At 35.3% G+C, this 19,616-nt stretch overlaps 1 protein-coding gene across 1 annotated transcript in view; it reads left to right on the top strand.

Annotated features, from left to right (window-relative positions):
* Positions 1-4,143: 4,143 nt before the first annotated feature.
* Positions 4,144-19,616, top strand: part of LOC117115532 (BMP-binding endothelial regulator protein-like) — a 56,916-nt gene continuing 41,443 nt past the window's right edge. The window contains exons 1-8 of the mRNA XM_033259372.1: positions 4,144-4,262; positions 10,697-10,796; positions 13,360-13,442; positions 14,289-14,379; positions 16,123-16,205; positions 16,607-16,706; positions 17,598-17,704; positions 18,973-19,110. Of these exons, the coding sequence (XP_033115263.1) occupies positions 4,155-4,262; positions 10,697-10,796; positions 13,360-13,442; positions 14,289-14,379; positions 16,123-16,205; positions 16,607-16,706; positions 17,598-17,704; positions 18,973-19,110 (810 nt within the window). The 5' untranslated portion in view covers positions 4,144-4,154. The remainder of the gene's footprint in view (positions 4,263-10,696; positions 10,797-13,359; positions 13,443-14,288; positions 14,380-16,122; positions 16,206-16,606; positions 16,707-17,597; positions 17,705-18,972; positions 19,111-19,616) is intronic.

Here is a 19,616-nt window from a genome sequence, read left to right as displayed (position 1 = left end):
TTTTTTTTTTGCTTTTTTTTTTTTTTTTGATAGATTGAATTCCCAGAAACTTACTACAATCGGACCGTAGACCGTTTATATACAGCCCATTATATCATTTATTAATACATTGCATTCGAAGAGTGATCGGTATGTTGTATTCGGACACTATATTTATTTAATTTTAGGGCACATAGAAGAAATTATTATATTATCACTCTTTAAAAAAAGTGATGAGGGCGAGCGGTTTTTGTTTTTTGTTTTTTTTTAATCGGAACAATAGAACATAGCTTTTTTATTGATGAGGGAGGGACTGTTTTTATTTGGCAAGAATATTGTAAATATTGTATATAAACTGGTTTAATTTTAAATATTTTTAATCAATATTTCACGCATCAATATTTCCCAAATTTTGGACGCGCACGGGAGTGATGATCTAACCATTTTTTTCTATGTGCCCTTATTTTGTTGAGATATATTTTTTGTGGGCGACGGAGGGAGTAGTAAACAAGATTTCACTTGATTTATTCTACAAATTCACAGAAAAAAATATTCAGAGCACAAGTAAAGCAAAAATATTTTTTTTATTTATTTTTTTTTTTTTTTTTTTGTCATTAGGGAGAACATAACATGCAGTGGTTGCTCCCCAGATAACGAGCACGATGTTTCAATTTTGAATGTAAAGAAGAAGGAAATAAGTAGGAAAATCACCAAACCATTCACGTTTTTTTTTCAATTATTTTTATGCTCTGTTTTGTTTAAGCAATGTCGTGTATTGCATTTTCCTAGCCACAAAGAAATGCAGAATGGTTAACTGATGCTCAGAACTCAGAAGTAGTAACATTACTTTGATTAGCGTAGGAAGCGTGGTTCATCTGGATTGCATAACGGTTGATCGCGTGCAAATGTGTCCCCGGAGAAAATAATCCATGATTCAATGGGTCAATAAATGTATGGCTTTACAAATTGATTCATTCAGAGTACGATATAGTGAACTTTGGATGGTACCATCAAGGAGGTTATACCTCCTTGGTACCAGGGACTTGCAAACCAGCTCTCTTGTTATATTGGTGCAATATTATATTGGTATATTGATGTCAAATGGTCAGTGTGTGACAGTGCGCGAATCCAGGAATATGAAATAGAGGGAGCCCGGGGGGTTTACAGGTGGGGGGTCTATACCTCTTGAATCCAACCATGATTGGGAAAATGTATGATTATGACACCTCTAGATGACGGGGAATGACACTACCGGAACTAGAATTTGAATATGACGGCTGCTCCCCTTGAATCCGCCACTGGTGCATATAATGACTACTCGGCCAATCACACTTTAGGGAACAGTGTGTTTACATCGGCGATACGTAATGGGATGAATACAGGCGCAGACAATTCATGTTGACGTGAGTTCGCAAGAAAGCTACTGTAATGCTAGATAGGCCTATGTGACAAAGTAACGGTACTGTAACAGTGTCAGTAGTTGAATTTGGAAAGAAAAAGATAATAAATAGAAAGTATTGAATTGCTCATAGGTCTAATGAGACTTCAAAGAAACATTTCAGTTATTGCTCATTTACAGTCTGTTGACTGAAAATCCTTAAATTGACTGCCAGGTCCATTAATTTTAGAGTCAGACGAAAAATATGGAACGCTAATATTTATTCATCTGTTAAATGTCGAGGAAAACATTTTCTAGTTTTCATTTGGCAATCGAAAGCTAGTACTAGGAAGGTCTGTAAAAGTATTACAGATGCAATTCAAATACTGCACGGTATTGAGATTTTTTTTATATTACTTTTTAGTCCTAGTTAAAGAGAGAAAGAATGCATTTCAAATTAATGTCAGAAGCGTACGTATGGTAGGCTATTTCATCTATGAACATTTTAATGGCAACATCAATTCGGCTCTGATAACATTTTGTCCTAATCGATACGTGATGTTCAGCTTGTTTGCACCTGCCTTTTGTATTACGGTACATCATGTGGTAGGCTTAAATGAATTCAACTGATGAACATCATTGACAAATCACCGTAGCGCCTCTAAAATCATTTAATAATAGTGTGGTTCCAATAGCGATGAAATGCAGAACATACACAGTGCAATAAAACATTTGGATCCGCTAAGGCAAATGAATCGTGGTGGGTCAGGGGTGAGGGTATGAGTGTCAGTCTGTCGCCTCCCCTCCACAGCTCACTCGACGACGCTTCCTATGCACAAGACGATAGGCCAACTTATCGATCTATCTATCCGGGCACTTAGGACTACTAATGAATAGATAATCGTAGTAGGCATACAGGCATGATCATTGAGGAAGGAGTAAAAAACAACATTAAAGTTCATAGCTTTTAATAGAAAGTGTAGAAAATTTACCAAGGAAACTGACGAATGCCAAAAACACCGATGGGGTACTTTTCAAACATTGTTATCAATTCTGATCACACATGGGGCACGGTTTTTAAGTGTCTATAATCAATTCGAATCACGATCTAATTATAAAGAAGATCATTTGTGCAAAATTTACGTGAGCAGAACGATATGAAGTTAAACGTGACATAGCCTACGCGAAACGGATTCGAGCTGAAATACTCGAACCTAAGTGAAGAGGACATTTAACAGCTGATGTGTATACGGCTCTGGTATAGTAAATATGTTTGTTGAAAACCATACTATATAGATGGTCTACATCAGATTATTCAATTAAAAATATAATTGGTTATGATTAGATTGGATATGTCCGGAACTATAGAATATATTAAAGTAATATGATATTAATATTTAGAAAATGGTTTTGACGATTCACGTCACGGTTTATTTATACCTCAAGATTTAGCAGTTTGCAGAAGGCTTTCGCTAATTCCAATTTTTCATTGTATTAGGCCTGTAAATTAATAAAAAGTTAAGAAGCCTATCCAATAAACGTATTTTTGCTGTATTTTACATTGTCTGTATTTGAACTCAAAGATACAACTAAGCACATCTTCACAACGCGAGAGGAAGCCCCACTTAAACATCCCGTCTGCTAAGCACATGCACTCACATTTCAAGGCCTTGTCAACCTGTCAACCACGCTTACCCATGGACACATACAATGCAAAACCCTCCTTCTGGCCGCCTAGTGTATCCAACAGGGGTTGTCTTAAGGAACAAGGGGTACCGTACTATTCATCCACAATGACATCTTGATGACGGATTTACACCGATGTGCCAATTCGTAGTTGTCAATTACGTTAAATGTTTTATTTAGCAAGCTTAAATTTGTACTCGACATTTTAAGTTACATAAAAACGGGGGAAACTGTACTATCATCGGGAAGACAATCAGCCGTAACAAAATCGAGGGAGATTAGAAGAGATGGGGCTCGTTAGTGAATACGATGATTCGTTAATCATGCGTCACTAACCGTATTGTAGACACTGCCAAAGTCAGGTTGCCGTGTCGTCGCAAAGATTCACCAAATTCGTCTGCTCCGTCTACAATCTTTTGAATTTATGGCAACCATTTGATTTAAATTTAAGATATAGTTTCGAGATAATTATGAGCAATGTGTGTATATAATATATATATATATAATGTGTGTGATAAATATGTATAGGCCTATATATACTCATATATATATATAGGCCTATGCCTATATATATTATATATAGGCCTATATATATTGTATAGTATTCTTGTATTACAAGGTATATATATTATTAATTGTATTCGTATATTATATAGATTATATATATATTAGATTGCACGAAGTAGAAACGTATACGTGACAATGTCTATTATGTCAATGTATACGTTTCTACTTTGTGTAATCGTACTTATTTTATATTATCAAGACATAGGTGGAACATATATGTTAAATGAAATATATTTTGCTGTGCATGGTGTTTATATCAATTAATTAACTAATTAAGATGTCTACTATATATATATATATTATACATATATATATATATATATATATACTGTATATATATGCCTATATATATATAGAGAGACGATTTATACGTCTTTGATCATCTTCGGTTTTATAGAATGTTATTTTCATTGAACGTGCACCGTCATTTAACAAATAACGTCAGACAATTAGGCAATTAGCAAAATGACACGTTCTTCTTGATCGGATGGGTTTGTATGAAGGTTGAATTCATATCGTCTGTGATTATTATTATCGTTGCTAAATGACTTTGGTCTTGTTCACAGGAAGCATTGCAAAATGTCAAGTAGAGGGAGAAGTAATTAAACTGCCAATCCTGGCCGGGAACCCTTGTATAACCTGTATATGTAAGGTTAGTACGGTAAACTTTGTCAATATAAACATAATTTTCTTCTTTATTTCGATTCATTTGTATTTGAGGTGGCCATGGTGGCTCAACCACGCATGCGTGTGTTACGTATAACTACTTACACTACAAAATTAGGCACTATGACATTGTACGTATACCGATTACTTTTTCCTAAGTATAAATATAAGTGTATATATAAAAAAGTTCAATTTATCATGTATAGGTCTACTTTATCATTGTTAATCTGTGCTTAGGCCTATTGTAGTTATGAGTACCTATAATGTATATGTAAACATAGACCTACTACGCTCTGTATTTTACTTGTGTCCTTATGCAAGGCACTTTACCTCTGTTGTCTCTCTTAAGGAGTGCACAAATGGGTATCTGGTTGGTTCAAGCACAAAATAATGTTAAGTGCATAGAGGTCTCTATAATATCGACCATTATAATCATTACAGTACAAAACAAGGTCAACCATGTAACCTCTCCTTATAGATTGTACAGTACTTATTTTGTATATCATAATTTGTTGAATTGTCGTCAATCGTCAGCAAGCAAATTTTCAAAATTGATTTATCCTATCGATTGTTCCAAATTCAATGCTTGGCTTACGATATGCTCTGTTGAATCCGGTGACAATTGTTCGTTATCAATTCAAATACTTCGGGTACAATCTTTTGAATTCGCTTTAGGAAAACTAAAGTTAATTTAACTATCGAGCAATGTCCTGTGTGCAGTGGTGTACATACGGTAGAGTATAAGGGTTGGTTCTTAACTGGAGCATAGATCCGTTACCGAAAAGCGTTTCATTGACATTCCGTGAAGGTTCCGGGGAAGGTCCACTCTTCTTTGGACATTTTCGGACTGCCAATCAAACTTAACAACTGACCTATCAGAACAGTGCCAGCAATACTCGCGTGTCGTACAGACTCGACGTATTGGCTATGTTCTCACACGGCTGCTAACGGTTAGCAGGATCCGGATCCTGCTAACCGTTAGCTGCCGTGCGTCCATATGAAAAAAAAATCCCGATGGATACCAAAATATGATGATCGAATCACTGGCCAATAAGAAACTGGAAATTGTAAACGCGTACGTGTGATTGGTTGATGATAAAAACGCGCTCAACTTGCTAACCGATAGCGCTTGCTAACCGTTAGCGGTATCCGGATAATGCTAACGGTTAGCGCTAACCGATCGGGCGTTCTCACGCAGGTGCTAACGGTTAGCGCTAACGGTTAGCCCCCCGCTCCGGATACTAGGGCTCTCGTGAGAACCAGGCTATATAGTATCACAAACCACGAGTTTACTTTATGGTTACGCTCATGTTTTGTGGGACTTTAGCAACTATATCCAAGGGGTTCGATCTTCACGGTAAGATCCATAACCTGCTTAACTACGAGTTGCTTTTCGGGCATTTCAAGATAACCAATCAACGTCTAGTTTGGAGTTGGGAGGTAGGTGGGCGCGCTGCAGCGTAGCCAATAACAACACAGAGTACAACCTATACGAGATACTTTACACTTTTTATGTTATAAGAACTTTGAGGCTGAAAATGCTTAAAAATTAAGAACAAATTGAGGCTGAGGCAAAATTTCAACTGAAGTTTTTATTTATTTATTTTTTAATAGAAAACCAACACATTTTATCTGTACCTTATGTGCGGTAGGTGTGATTTAATACTCTACAATACCCTCTTTATTAAAGTACAGTAATATACTGCTGCAAAATAATAATTTTTGATGTTTGAAAAGTGTGTTAAAATAAGAACAAAATAAGAACATTTTGAGCCTGAAATCAGCAAAAAAAAAAACAAGAAAACGGAGCCTGGCCAAAATTTTACTGGTTCTTATAAAAAATAGTGTAAACATTTAAAACAGAATAAGAAGAGAGGTTTACCAAAATAACTACGTCAACACGTATGCCTACCATTACTGTCAAATCAAGTAATGTGTTCTGCAAAATTGTGGTCTGTTGCATGTTGAAAATTGCAATAATTTCTGATTGGCTTGACATGAGATGCTGCAACCTTAAACAAAACATAATTTCAATGAGTCTGGAATGTTCAAGACACTCCTAAACGTCGTATGTTCAGACGCTTCCTACAATCATAAAATCGTGATGAACTTTACAGATAGACTTCTGTTCGTCAATAGGATCTTATTATTCACCCACACCAAGCCTAGACATTTCAGTGTAGGAGGCCTATCATATCGCCCATTCCCCCTTCTTCAAGACATGTTCTCAACATAACGTTAGAAATTGACAAACAACACTACGATGGTCACTTATCTCACGCTGTGGCGGTGCTTATGAAGACTAATAATAGCCCTACACAGAAATAGATTCCCCTTTTCTCCTTATTTACCTTCACAATATACAGAAAGTCTATCTATCTACGTGATTGAACACGATGATCATAGTAATTTTCCAGTGATAACCTAACTAGATAATGCGTCTTGTTTTGGGCAGTTTAGGTGCTATGTGCATGTCTTTGCGGGTGACATTTTTGAATTGATCAAAATGCCTGTAATTGTCAAAGTCAAAATTGAACGACCTATTATTCCACTAACGACCTCGCATCACTGCGTTTGTATTCAACCCCCCAAATCCATCATCGAAAACCACAAATCTGGATTTACCTCAAGCAATTTTCCATAAATATTTTACATTTTCCCATAAATCCATCAATTTACGATTCAATTGTCCTGAAGTTTAAATTTCTGTAGAGTTTTTATAGGTTATTATGAGAAAAGGAAGCGAGATATGCAGGTTTGTGAAAATTGTACCTGCGTACAATCCCAACAGGTCACGTTACATGACCCGGATATTTTTATATGACAATTTTGATTGTAGTTTTTGTTCAAAAACGGGTAATTTATAAATTTATTGTCGGGCTTCTTACATTGTTGTTGTACATTGTTGTTGCAACGTTTTTCATTTACCTGTCTGTTATCAGCTACTTTGTTAAGATACAATTCAAATATTGGATCGACTATAACGGAAACTAGTTAAATACAGTACTAGGCCTAGACCTATTCTACATGTCTATTTCTAATTCGTACAGGAGATGTGTATAAGAGACAGTAACAACACAGAGTACTTACTATACTGCTGCTACTGTTAATACTGCTGCTACTTCTACTACTATACTGCTGCTGCTGCTTCTACTACTACTGCTGCTGTTGCTGTTGCCTGTTGCTATGCTTAAGGCTTTCTCGATGTCAAGTCTCAACTGAGGGACCCACGTAAACATAAACGTAAATGCTGCAGCTCTTGCTATTACACAGAATGCTCTCTAATCAGACAGAATACTATACAATACTTTATTTTTAAACGCCAATTAAAACTTGCCTTACAGGAAATTAGTTTAAAGTATCAATAGTATATAATTGTTTCATTCTGAAGAAAATATAGCTAGAGTTGACCTTTGCCCCGTTACCATTCGCTTGGTTTATGAGTTCCTTTCATTTCTAAATTAGATTCTCTCAGCTTAATTGAATCGTTCCGTAATAATTATTAATCTATCCAATCTTGAATAAGTACAGTACACTTCTCAATGTCCACTTCTTATTATACTTCGATAACATTCAATTATACTTTATTATTTTTATTATTAATTAATCGTTTTTTAATAAGTCAAGTTTACTGCTGAAAATACTGACGCACAATCGATTGATACTCTATGATCCGTTGTCTTAATTGGTTAATGAAGTAATTTTTAAAGCCTAATTTGATTGCAATTTCTGGTTTGTATTAAGAGGCTTCCCCTGCGTTAATGACTGATATCAATCGAAGTAAATCATAAATGACAACACAATTACTGTACATTTAGGGCTGCTACACTGTGTGACTGTGTGTAGGCCTAGTCGATTCCATTCAAATTAGTTATTACGTTATACAATATATAATGTCGTTTGTTAATTAGGCCTTTTTTAAACCTCTACAATGTGTCCATATTACTACATACGTCTTTGTCTTTTTGGATGTATCCGGCGAGATCTGCATTGGTGCAGGCATCCTCAAGAGATGTTGCATAGTCTGAGGCACATCCTCAGAGGCACAGATGATTGGGTTGGTAGAATATCCCAATTTCTGTAAATATTGACTTTGGAGAGGCTAATCCTAATTCCAAGTCTATCAAGACTCTTCTACTAGGTCTTCATCAGGTTTTATTTTCATCGCTAACTGTTGTGGTATATTGGCAGCTGTTCCTCCCACAAGGCGATACCGCACTTCAGAGGGTGTTGATGTGTAATTTAAAGCAGTATACTGTAACCTCTACGTGGCCGGAGTGCCCATTTCTCTGTCTTAAGCGTTTAGCCCAGACTGCAATGCGGTGAGGAGATTGACACTCCTCCTCACATTCATTCTGGTACCTCCCCAGCATATGCGGGCGCCAATTTATTACTTTTTGGTAGAGATGGGCAGACGTAAGGGCACAAGCTACTAGCACAGCAGCGGCTTGAACCTTGACCATAAAGTTGAGAGTTCGAGTCTTGTTTAGACAACCGCTTTAAAATGTGTGCAGTATGTTCCTATGTTTATTAGATAATTAGGTGACAGTTTAAGTACTTTGTGTACACAAACATCAATATACATACATACACACATACACCCCCACACACCCCCACATACACACAGCTACTGTAGGTGGCACAGCTCAAAGGTCCATCTAAGACTGAATAGATAAAATTCAAGGAAATTAGGGTTTAGCACGCAATATGTTTGAATAACGGACGATGTTAATTTGCTACAACATAATCTGCTGTATACGATATGCAGTAAAGATCTGTGACGATTCACGTTAAGTTTATGAGACACTAATTCATAGAGGGCGCGCGAGCGCATCTATGAAATTGTACTTGCCAAAACTTTCTTCCAATAGTGTGTGACCATAGCCATCATCTACTGCTGCAGAATCTCCAATTAAAGACCACTGTTAAATACTAAATGTGGTAAAGACCATGTAACCCTTAGACCCTAAAGTGGTATGTAAATGGATGGAGACATGTTCTTTGAAAGTATGTCTAGCCTATTGTACATAGGCCCACGGGCCTCAATTTATCAGGCATTTGTTTTGCCTTTCCATTCGCCGCGGCAACTACACTTCCCTACCAGAGTTGAAACCTTGAAAGCAGCTTAGATCATGCTTAGACAAATGTATTTATGAATAAGGGGAGGATATCCAGGTTATCGTATGAACGTCCAGGTCTGTCGGCCAGGCGTATCTTGCCCCGGCTATCACGTCCTGAACACTCCAGGGATTCGCTTGATATCCTGTATGCTACAGGACGTGTACAGTTAGCTTAGGTCGGGTTGATTCAATCGCCTTTGGCTAAATTTCTATTTCGACGATAAAGGTCAGCCATAAATAGGCCTTTAGAAATTCTCAGGACATAATACCAACTTACTGTATATATAACATACAGATCAATAATCACATTTCCCCTTCTGTTGAAGCAATAGTTATAAAACTTTTGATGATTCAATTATACGTTATTATTATTAATAATTACCACCAAACTAATAGTTCTACATCTTCAAAACAATTTTTATTTGAGAATAGATAGAGGAATCAAGTAAAATACATTTACAGCAATTTACTTTGTAGTTTTTCATTATTGTCAATGATGGTTTATCTAACTGGCAGGACGTCGAAACGGTACACCAAGGCAGCTAGTTCGAATCCCGCAGCAGTCCGAATTCTGCTTGTCCTATTGGGTAGTTTATTACTTTCTTACTATAATATGATACGCACAATCATATCACAATTGTCATTACATGTTGGAATAAGATAACTTCAAACAAGAGTGTATGATTCGATTAAGCATAGCATTATTTCACGGTGGTATAATTGCCAGGACGTTACTCGTTGCAGCATCTAATGGAATATGCTCCTTTAAAGGCATACGTGTTCCATAGTAATTGTAAATGAGCGGATAATATGAAGCACATTATTTTAGTAGTATGGGCTTCACATAGGACAAATGGGCGTACAGTATGTTTCTTTTATTACCATAATCGTCAGCGTCATTTGCATATAATTATCATTGTTAACGTCATCGTTTTACCATCATCACCATCGTCTCAGGTTGTGGCTGTTGTTGCTACTGTTCCTCTATTGTTGTCTGCTGCTGTTGCTGCTGCTGTAGTTCACTTGCTGATTTTGGTGTTGTTGCGTTAATTTCTTGCGATGCATTTTATATAGGTCGAGGCATAAATTCTATAAATTATATCGTCAGACGTTGATTACTGTATTATATCAAAATGCCATTAACACTCAATATTTTGAGTTTTTGTGATAAATCTTAGTTGTTTGAGGCCTTTTAATTTTATTTTTCTGAAATTTCTGAATAAGTTCCTTAACGTATCTACATTATATATTGAACTCCAACACAAAAAAATGATGTTCATATTGTCTATTTTATTTCCAGAATAAAGAAGTTGTTTGTAGAAAAGAAAGATGTCCGGACTTAACTGGATGTTCTTTAGTAGTTAGTAACCCGAGCACGCAATGTTGCACACAGTGTAAAAGTAAGTAGGATCCAATGTCAACATAATGTTACAATGGATAATCATGACGTCATTATTTTACCTCATACATACATTTCCTTATCACCTAGCAGAAAATATTTTTCAATGCCGTCCGCTAATCTGAGACAATGGCCATCGCTGCCAGCATAGTGTAAAGCCTGATTTCCATAGAATCGCTACACTGTTGCTACAGGATTTTCAGTGCAATCGTTGTAATATGTAGCAGTCCCGATTCGACCGACCAATCAACATCACCGGAAGCTTCCGGAGATAGCGTGTAGCGATTGTATGGAAACCACGCTTAAAGCAACATATTCAGTTGGCTTGTAAAATTTGTACACTCATTGGAAAATGACCTTTGAACCAGTAGTTCTTACGGCATTCAGCAGGGCCTTTACTCTGTATTAAAACGAAATAACGGTTCTTTCTTATAGGCCTACTTGTTTTTCAACATTTTCACCCAAAATCTTAAAAAAATATATAGGCCTATTTATTGATAATATGATTAGTTGTGTTTTTCAATGATTGTAACAATATTAATTTGTAGAGTGACTTGCTATTCTGAGAAATAACCCTGAATACTTTTTAAGGCTTAGACAAACCAATTTAAATTGATGAAGATTTTTTATTGGACAGTTAGTCAGTGATTTTAGGGCTGTCAGTTACTTAGTGTGTGGATCAACATATTGCCATGGAAACCTCACAGCCATGAAAGTTTACCAACAAATGTTAATTTTACATGATGTAGCAATATTTAACTTAACCCGCGTAACGCCCGCGCAATTAGGTGGTTTATATAGTGAGAACGACGGGAAGCTGATACACGTTTAGCTCTGCATATTACATGTCAAGGTAGAAAGCTGGGGGAAAATTAATAAAATATTTAAATGTGTAAAATAATTATGTTTTTACAATTCTAATCCTTTTATGGTGATAAAACTCAATCAGAGAATTACATTCCTGACTCAATATATGTGTCAAGGTACAAAACTTTATAAATATACATTATCAGCCCTTAAAATTGCAAAGTAATAATAACGTGTGAAATATTGAACTATAGTCCTTCGATGTAGGCCTAATGTCAAGGTAGAAAACTAAGAAAACAAGATTTTTTTTTTAAGAAGGTAACCCTTCCAACCTTTCCGGATAAAAGCTGATACTCTTTTTAACATTTTAATATAATTATACAACATGAAGGGAAAAAAAATCAACACTTATATATATTAATAGAAGTAACCAAAGTAAACTCAAAAATTGTTCAGAAACCTAAAATGCTGACGTTTAAGAGTGTTTATTGCACTTTTATTCTGAATATGATCAATACATCAGTACAAATATACCAAATCAATACATATTATCAATATATTATTTATGTTCGATATACTTTTAGGCAACTAGGCCTTTGTCAATTAATTTTTATTTTTCTCTTCCCCTTCCCCTATATAAGCTAGGCATACAGTTCACTGATAATTATAACAAATACCGTAAGAAATTAATTAGATTCATCATTAATAAACAGTACCGCACTATTATATTAAATCAACACACTTATCAACAACACGTATTATAGTTATGTTCGAAAAGTCACGACCATCATTTTTCTTTTGTGGATAAACCATAGGGCTATGTTTAAAAAAACATTAAGCAAGTTAATGATTTGGAGAACTGTTGTATTAATATCTAATTATGTAACTTAATTTGTGTCAAAATGGGGTAGCGACTTTTAAATTCTTGCTGAAATTGAAATAAGCATCTTGCCATACAAACCGATGCTTCAAACTTGATAGAATTATTCAAAATATCATGCAAGAAAATTTAAAACCTACATAACACTCAGTCTGTGGACCGGTAATAAGAGACATTTAGGGCGATTCCAAACACAGTGGTTTCCAATTAGTGACTATGACGCGTGGGCTTGCAGGTTAGACTTAACATGTATATAATGCTCTTAAGCGAGTTTAAGTGCTATATTTGAAACAAGTTCAAATTGATAACTAACGAAGATTTGAGAGTTTCTCGATTAACCTATATGGTTCACACCAACCAGGTAAACCCGCCTTGGGCATGATACGAGTCCTCAAAGTTAGGTTCAACCTCACCAGAAACAAGTGTACGATACTTAACACAAAAGAAAGTGTATGACATTTCATTTTATTTCCAAATCGCATACTAAAAGGCCTCTTAGATTGCTGTTTATGTCAGACTCAACAGACACTCGTCGATTCACTATCGTATGTTTTCACCAAGTTAAGTTTTAATGTTTTACTATTAGGCTAACCTACAATGCATGGAAGCCGTATACATTAGAATAAAAGCTGCCAATATTGGTATTCAACGAAAAGTTTTCTTCTAGTTAATAATAATATATTTTATATATAATAGATAATAATAGTTCATTTTGTAGTCCGTGACTAGGTATACCATGCCTATTTTGTAAAGTTCCCGTTTTTTATTGAATCTAATTAATTGTCATGAAACGACAAAGAACAACGATAACAAAGTGAACGACCTACGCTAACGAGACGTTGTTTCAAGTTGTTGACTTATTTTCTTTTCCTCCCAGGTTGTTCATTCAATGGCGAGTATTATAGAAGTGGTGATGTCTGGTTTCCCACAAGCGATTCCTGCCAACAATTCCAATGTCAGGTCAGTATTGTTACGTTTCATTCGATTGTTATTGAATAATGTTTTCACTTATTAAAGTACATCAAATTTGAAAACACTGGAGAAATGACTGTGTATACTGTAAATACACCGGTACCACGTACAAACTGGGGAATTACAAATATCTGTCATGCGTGACCTATCCCTCCAACTTTTTTGTTTCCCACATTATCATTCTATCCTGACTTACAGTCAACCCCCTTCATCAGTCTGTCGCTCTGTTTGATTGTATATGTCTTCCAATCTGTAGGCATAATTAGTGTATGATGTTTTCAGTTATAGGTATGCAGATTGTATTGCGTTCATTATCTATAGTTAAAAGTCAGTGATCATTCGATGTTCTGCGGCCATACACAATTTTATTTTTGAACTCTATGAACACAATGATTGATCGGAATCATTATAAAACATGCCTGGAACAATAATCTAGACATAGCTATGGAATTGTTGGTCCCACGTTACCTAAGGAAAGACTCCCTAAGCGTACGTCATTAGTAACACTACGTTCGTTTTCTTTACTGATACGAACGCAATATTGTCCTTTATTAGTTAGACCTGTCGCATTTTATTAGGAATATCTAACGACATAGGTCAGTAGATTCTTTTAAATATAAGCCCATTGTCATTGTTTTCAGTTTTCTAACGTACGGTCACCCGATTAAATCCTATTTTCAAGTTAGGTAAAAGTAGAGGGCGCTATCAAAATATACACTACGCAAATCTAGTTTTGTTATGTTTTCCTTTAATTTACTTAAGTTTTTTTTTAATTATTATTTTGAATATTTACAGGTACAATAATGAGGTGATTGTCCATTTGTTTTATTTCAGGAAAGCGTGGTAACAGCATCAAGGGTGCAATGTTTTATTATCTGCACTAATCCTATATATATTGAGGGCCAATGTTGCCCTTCTTGTGAAGGTAATTGAATCATCATCAGCATCCTTATCATTATTATCATCATCATAATTATGACCATCAACATTATTATCGTCATTATCATTATCATTCATAACCATCATCATCCTCATCACCATTGTTATACTTTGCTATTCATCACGGTCACCATCATCACCATAATCATCATCATCAATCTAAATGTTGCTATCATTATAATACAGTAGTATCTTCGAACATTCTTTTCTCGCTTATTGCTATGAATTGCTATTTGTACCTTTATTTCCCAAGTGTATCAAAATATTTCTCATTTCGTTCGTGCAATCGTTAAATTGATGTAATAGGCCTATACTTATACACTTACACTGGAAACTAGGCTATCTAAAAAAACGCATCTAAAATATAGAGCACGGTAAGTCATTTCCATTAGGCCTAACGCTACTCCAGAATATCAACCTGTTAATCGAATTCATGGCTGTGTCTAGAGAAATAATATGTGATCCATGATGTGTCCTGAGGTACGATACATGAACCGCTCCCCTCGCTCTAGCCAGGTGTATAAACGGGCACCCAATATGCGACGAGTGTTATCTTTAAACCAATTAGTTGTTAGCGTGGCCAACAACGATCACCAGGCTAGATAGAAAGCGTCCCCAGACGCTGCGAATTCATCGGGGTATCATGACTAAGGAGAATACATTGTACTGTGCGAGAATGAAGGTGAAATTTATGATATTTTCCAGTCATGTGACTACATTCACTACGGTATTTATGCTATTATCAAAATCCTATTTATGACACGTTGCCAGACGTATAATGCGTAAATTAAATCTAACTTGCATGCAGGTTTTGGAAAGGTGTTTGAGTTCAAAAAGGAAGATCCCACTGTTTATTTTCATAAGGGAAACGGACAGATAGTGATTATATAAGAAAACATTCACATTCATATTCTAGACCTATGACTTCTGAAGTGGACTCAATTTTGCTTGGTTTCCCCCCGGGATAAATACAAATATAGAAAGTTATCGTTTTAAATGTCGCAAGAGGCGGCAGGCTACATAGCCTAGCAATTTTCCTTAAGAAAACTTCCGAATGATTGTTTAAACCAATCAAGGACTTTTAAATGTAGCGTTAAAAGTCCTTGAACGAATGTTAGCATTGATTAATTTTAGTGTTGATTGGAGCATATACGTTAGTTCGACACCTTTGTGCTTTCCTGGCTTGGGCCCCACTTTACAAGATGAAAAACTTCACAATCCTCTGGACAATTTCTGTCCGAGGAAGTTTTGACGTTCTGCAGATGACGTTCGCGAGCCCCAGAAGATTTATCGAAACGAAGTAAAGCAAATATTTAATTTAACGATATTTTACATTACATGCAACTCGAACAAATTTTTAGCTAGGGATTTTATGGAAAACTTAATGGACTGCGCAGAATTGATCGTTCCTTATTCCATTCATAGCGAAAGTTCCATTCAATCTTTTAACATTTAGTACCGTACATCGTGTAGAATCGTCCTCAACTTATGTTGGCCTATTGTGTAATAAAATGCCTCCGACGGGATATACAGATCTCACACATTGTATCGTTTTACAGGTCATTCTATTAGAACGATATTGATATCTTAATGTCATGGCAATAAGCTTATTACTCGAGTTCCGTAACTTTTGAATGATATGCTTTTTATTTCATATTTCCCAGCAAGGATTATGAACTGCAGAGCTTTTTTCAGTTTGGTTTCCCTTTTTTTCTTTTTTTTTTCTTAGGCTGTTTGTACGATGGCTCCCGACATGCCGATGGGGAGGTATTTACAGCATCTGACGACCCGTGCGTTCAGTGTAAATGCGAGGTAACGTTTAAAATAGGCGCGCTGGTGTTCAGGGATTTTGTCGTGATTTTTTTTTTCTTTTCGTGATTGAATTGATTAGTGTTTAGTGTTTTCGTTTTTTTTTTTTTTATTGATTGTTCAGAATTATTGAACTTTTTTTATGTTTTGTGTATGTTTTTATTAGCAATTTTGATTTACTTATCACGGACTTATTGAAACCTGTATGTTGAAATTGAGTTTTAGTAAATAAAGAGATTACTTACAAGACGGGCTTTTCTTTTTTGCTGAATTAATGTGTCGATATTGAAAACTCATCTGATGTTCTTTCAAATGTGAGAGAGTACGTGAGTGTTTTTGTGATAATGAAGCATTAAAATGGCGATCGGGCGCTAAAACGTTTTTCTTTTTTTATTATTTTACAGGGAAAAAATGTAAAATGCACAAGGAAAGTTTGTCCAGTATTATCATGTCCAGAATTGCATCGGCGGACGCATCCCGGCCAGTGCTGTCCGTCGTGCATAGGTAAATATATTTGTAAGCATTATTGATAGTCAAACTTGGAGCACGGGGCACAATATAATATAAAACATTGAGTTGATTGAGGGCGCCAATCATGCATATTCTTAAATTAATCATTTCAAGTGTAATATTAGTCATTTTCATGTCATTTTTTTTATGAGACATCCGACAGAAGTAGAGGCGTTTTAATATGAGCGTGGATAATTTTGTAAATTGCGCTCAAGGCTAGGCCCCAATTTTCCGCAACTGCTCTTCAAAATAACTCGTCAAACATGTTTTAAACACTGTCGGCACTTGTCAAGTGTCGTTTATGTCGCAAACGTGGGTGGGAAAGAAAGAGAAGGGCGTCCATTACACCAAACTGAATATTTGTTCAATACTGCACATCGATTAAGTGCAGAAATCATGAAAAAACTTTTGAAATCTTGAAATTTCATTAAATATTACTATTAATAAGTGATAACTTTATTTAAGAAAAAAAATACTTGCCTAATATATTCCGAATGATTTTTATGGATACTTCGATATGCATGTACTTTGATATTTACTGTTATGATAGGTTACACTTTTCAGATTAATGATATGTGTAGACTGTATATTATTTCACAAACTTTCGTCCAACTGTTAACATTGACTCTGTTAATCAGGGGCGGATCCCGAGATGTCCGAAAGTGGGGCTGATCGAGATAACATCATCCTATATGGTCCGGAGGCATTCCTCCGCGGTCTTTTTTGTTTTCTAGACGCCCAAAAAATAAACTCTGAGGAGTTTTGGGCCATCAATTTTCCCCCTTTTTTTTCTTTCACCTTTATTAATAAAAATAATATTATTTTCAATTATTTAATAATAACAATGCATATTACTATAATAACAATATTGTCATTCTTCCATAGTCCAAAGAAGAGTGTTCGAGTTAGGAAATAAATGTATTTATAAAACTGACGTCTATGAAGATGGAGAAGTTATTATCGTCGATGAATGCACACGGTGTACTTGTATTGTAAGTAGAACATGTTAGATGATATTGCTGCCATCACTGCATGATGTACAGCGATGTTAAAGGTATATACTTAATAGGCCTAAAGGTAAAAAAAATACAATTGCTCATTAAAAAAAAAATTTAATATCCTATGAGATAGGCCTACAGATTAAAATAATGCAGTTTTCGCTGATTTACAAACATTTCACTACAAATATGCTTAAATTTATTATCAACCAATTTTAGGGTCTGTGCAATTATAATAGGAACGGAAATAGTTATGCTTCATTCGTGAAGAAAATGCTTTCAATTGAAAGTTAATTCTAGGCATGTTATTATTATTATTATGCTATTCACGTTTTGAGTTTTATTATTTTTGTTGAAGTTTAGTTGCTCAACAGTAGATGAATCTTTTACCTCTGTCCACACTATCAAAAACCTGTTGTATGCCCGTATATTGTCATGATGTGCCTATATATGGTCATGATGTGATGTCATCATGACCATATTTAGGCATTTCACAATGTTTTTGTCAAATAAAAATAGTCTGGACAGGGCTTTATAGAGTGTGCATATTTTGACGTCATAATTAGCGATTAAAGTATGGTGCGCGCGTCTAGATATTAGGCATTTAATATTACAGCCAATCATAGGGCGTTTTAAAACAAGATTAAAGGACGAGTGCATAGGCCTACAATAGTTCACCAAATGTATGAGGCGTACACCCGTGACTAGCTGCCACTTACATTAAGCCGGCAGAAAATCGGTACTTAGTTGCCATTACCTTAAAGACTGTCACTTGCACATTTACAAACAACTTATTAACATGTTTTCATCATCCTAATCTTATTTACGCAAATTAATGTCTCTCATCTGAGTGATAAACATGTGTACTGATGAATGAATGCGTGTTAACTTTCTTAACGTAATATGGTACAAGTGATGCTGAATATTTTTATAGCAAGATCATTGAACCCCTTTGGAATTATCTTGTCGGCTCATTCGACTAATGATTCTTAGAAACAAATTTGATGGCAGTTAAATGCATCGACTGATTAATAATCATGATAATTTTATCAACCCCATCTGACATCAACATTTGCTCAAATAAGTGAAACGTCTTACACAAGAGGTGTTGTTTCTTGAAACACAGTCAAGTAACATCGTCATAAGATGTTTTACTCATGTATTTTAAAGTGGAGTGAGACAAGTTGTCAAAATGTTGGATCAAAGGGCACCCATCGTGTATCTCCTTTCGTAGTAAAAGTTCGAATCGTCTTTGTTTGCAGGATACGACTTTAATGTGTCACAGGCAAGCGTGTCCTGATTCATTACCATGTGGTGTCAACGATCAAGTTATTGAACACGGAGCATGTTGTCCGAAATGTCGCCGGAAAATGTGCCAAGTGCAGGACAAGTTTTACGAGGTAAATTATCACGTTCAGCTCATTAATTCAAGTTTTAATATTTTATTTTTTTTTCCAAATTCAACTTTAGTTAACCCCCTTCAACACTCCATTTAAAGCTGGAGAATGTATAAACGACAGCTAATACTGACACTATATAATCACCATACAATTTTTTCTCTTTACGATGCGTGTTGGATTTGGAAAATCACCAGTTACTAGTACACACAGTAAAACTGTATTATCTTAAACAGTTTTGCGTATCCACCTCACTTGTAAGTTTTTCATGTAAAATATATCTAAAGGTTTTATCAAAAAAGTTTTGGACGCACACCAACATTAAAAAATAAAAGTAGCCAACCGACCAAAGTAATTTTGATACACACTGATATTAACGCATAGATTTAAAAAATAAATATATATATATATGTATATATATATATATATATATCGTTCACAACAGACCTATATATTCATAATTATATATATATACACAATTATGAATATATAGGTCTGTTATATATAAT

Source organism: Anneissia japonica, unplaced genomic scaffold, assembly GCF_011630105.1.
Source record: "Anneissia japonica isolate Jap-2015-1 unplaced genomic scaffold, ASM1163010v1 scaffold287854_len485379_cov200, whole genome shotgun sequence".
In the NCBI taxonomy this organism is placed as follows: Eukaryota; Metazoa; Echinodermata; class Crinoidea; order Comatulida; family Comatulidae; genus Anneissia; species Anneissia japonica.
The sequence above is the reverse complement of the archived record's forward strand: the minus strand, read 5'-3'. Positions and strand labels throughout refer to the sequence as shown.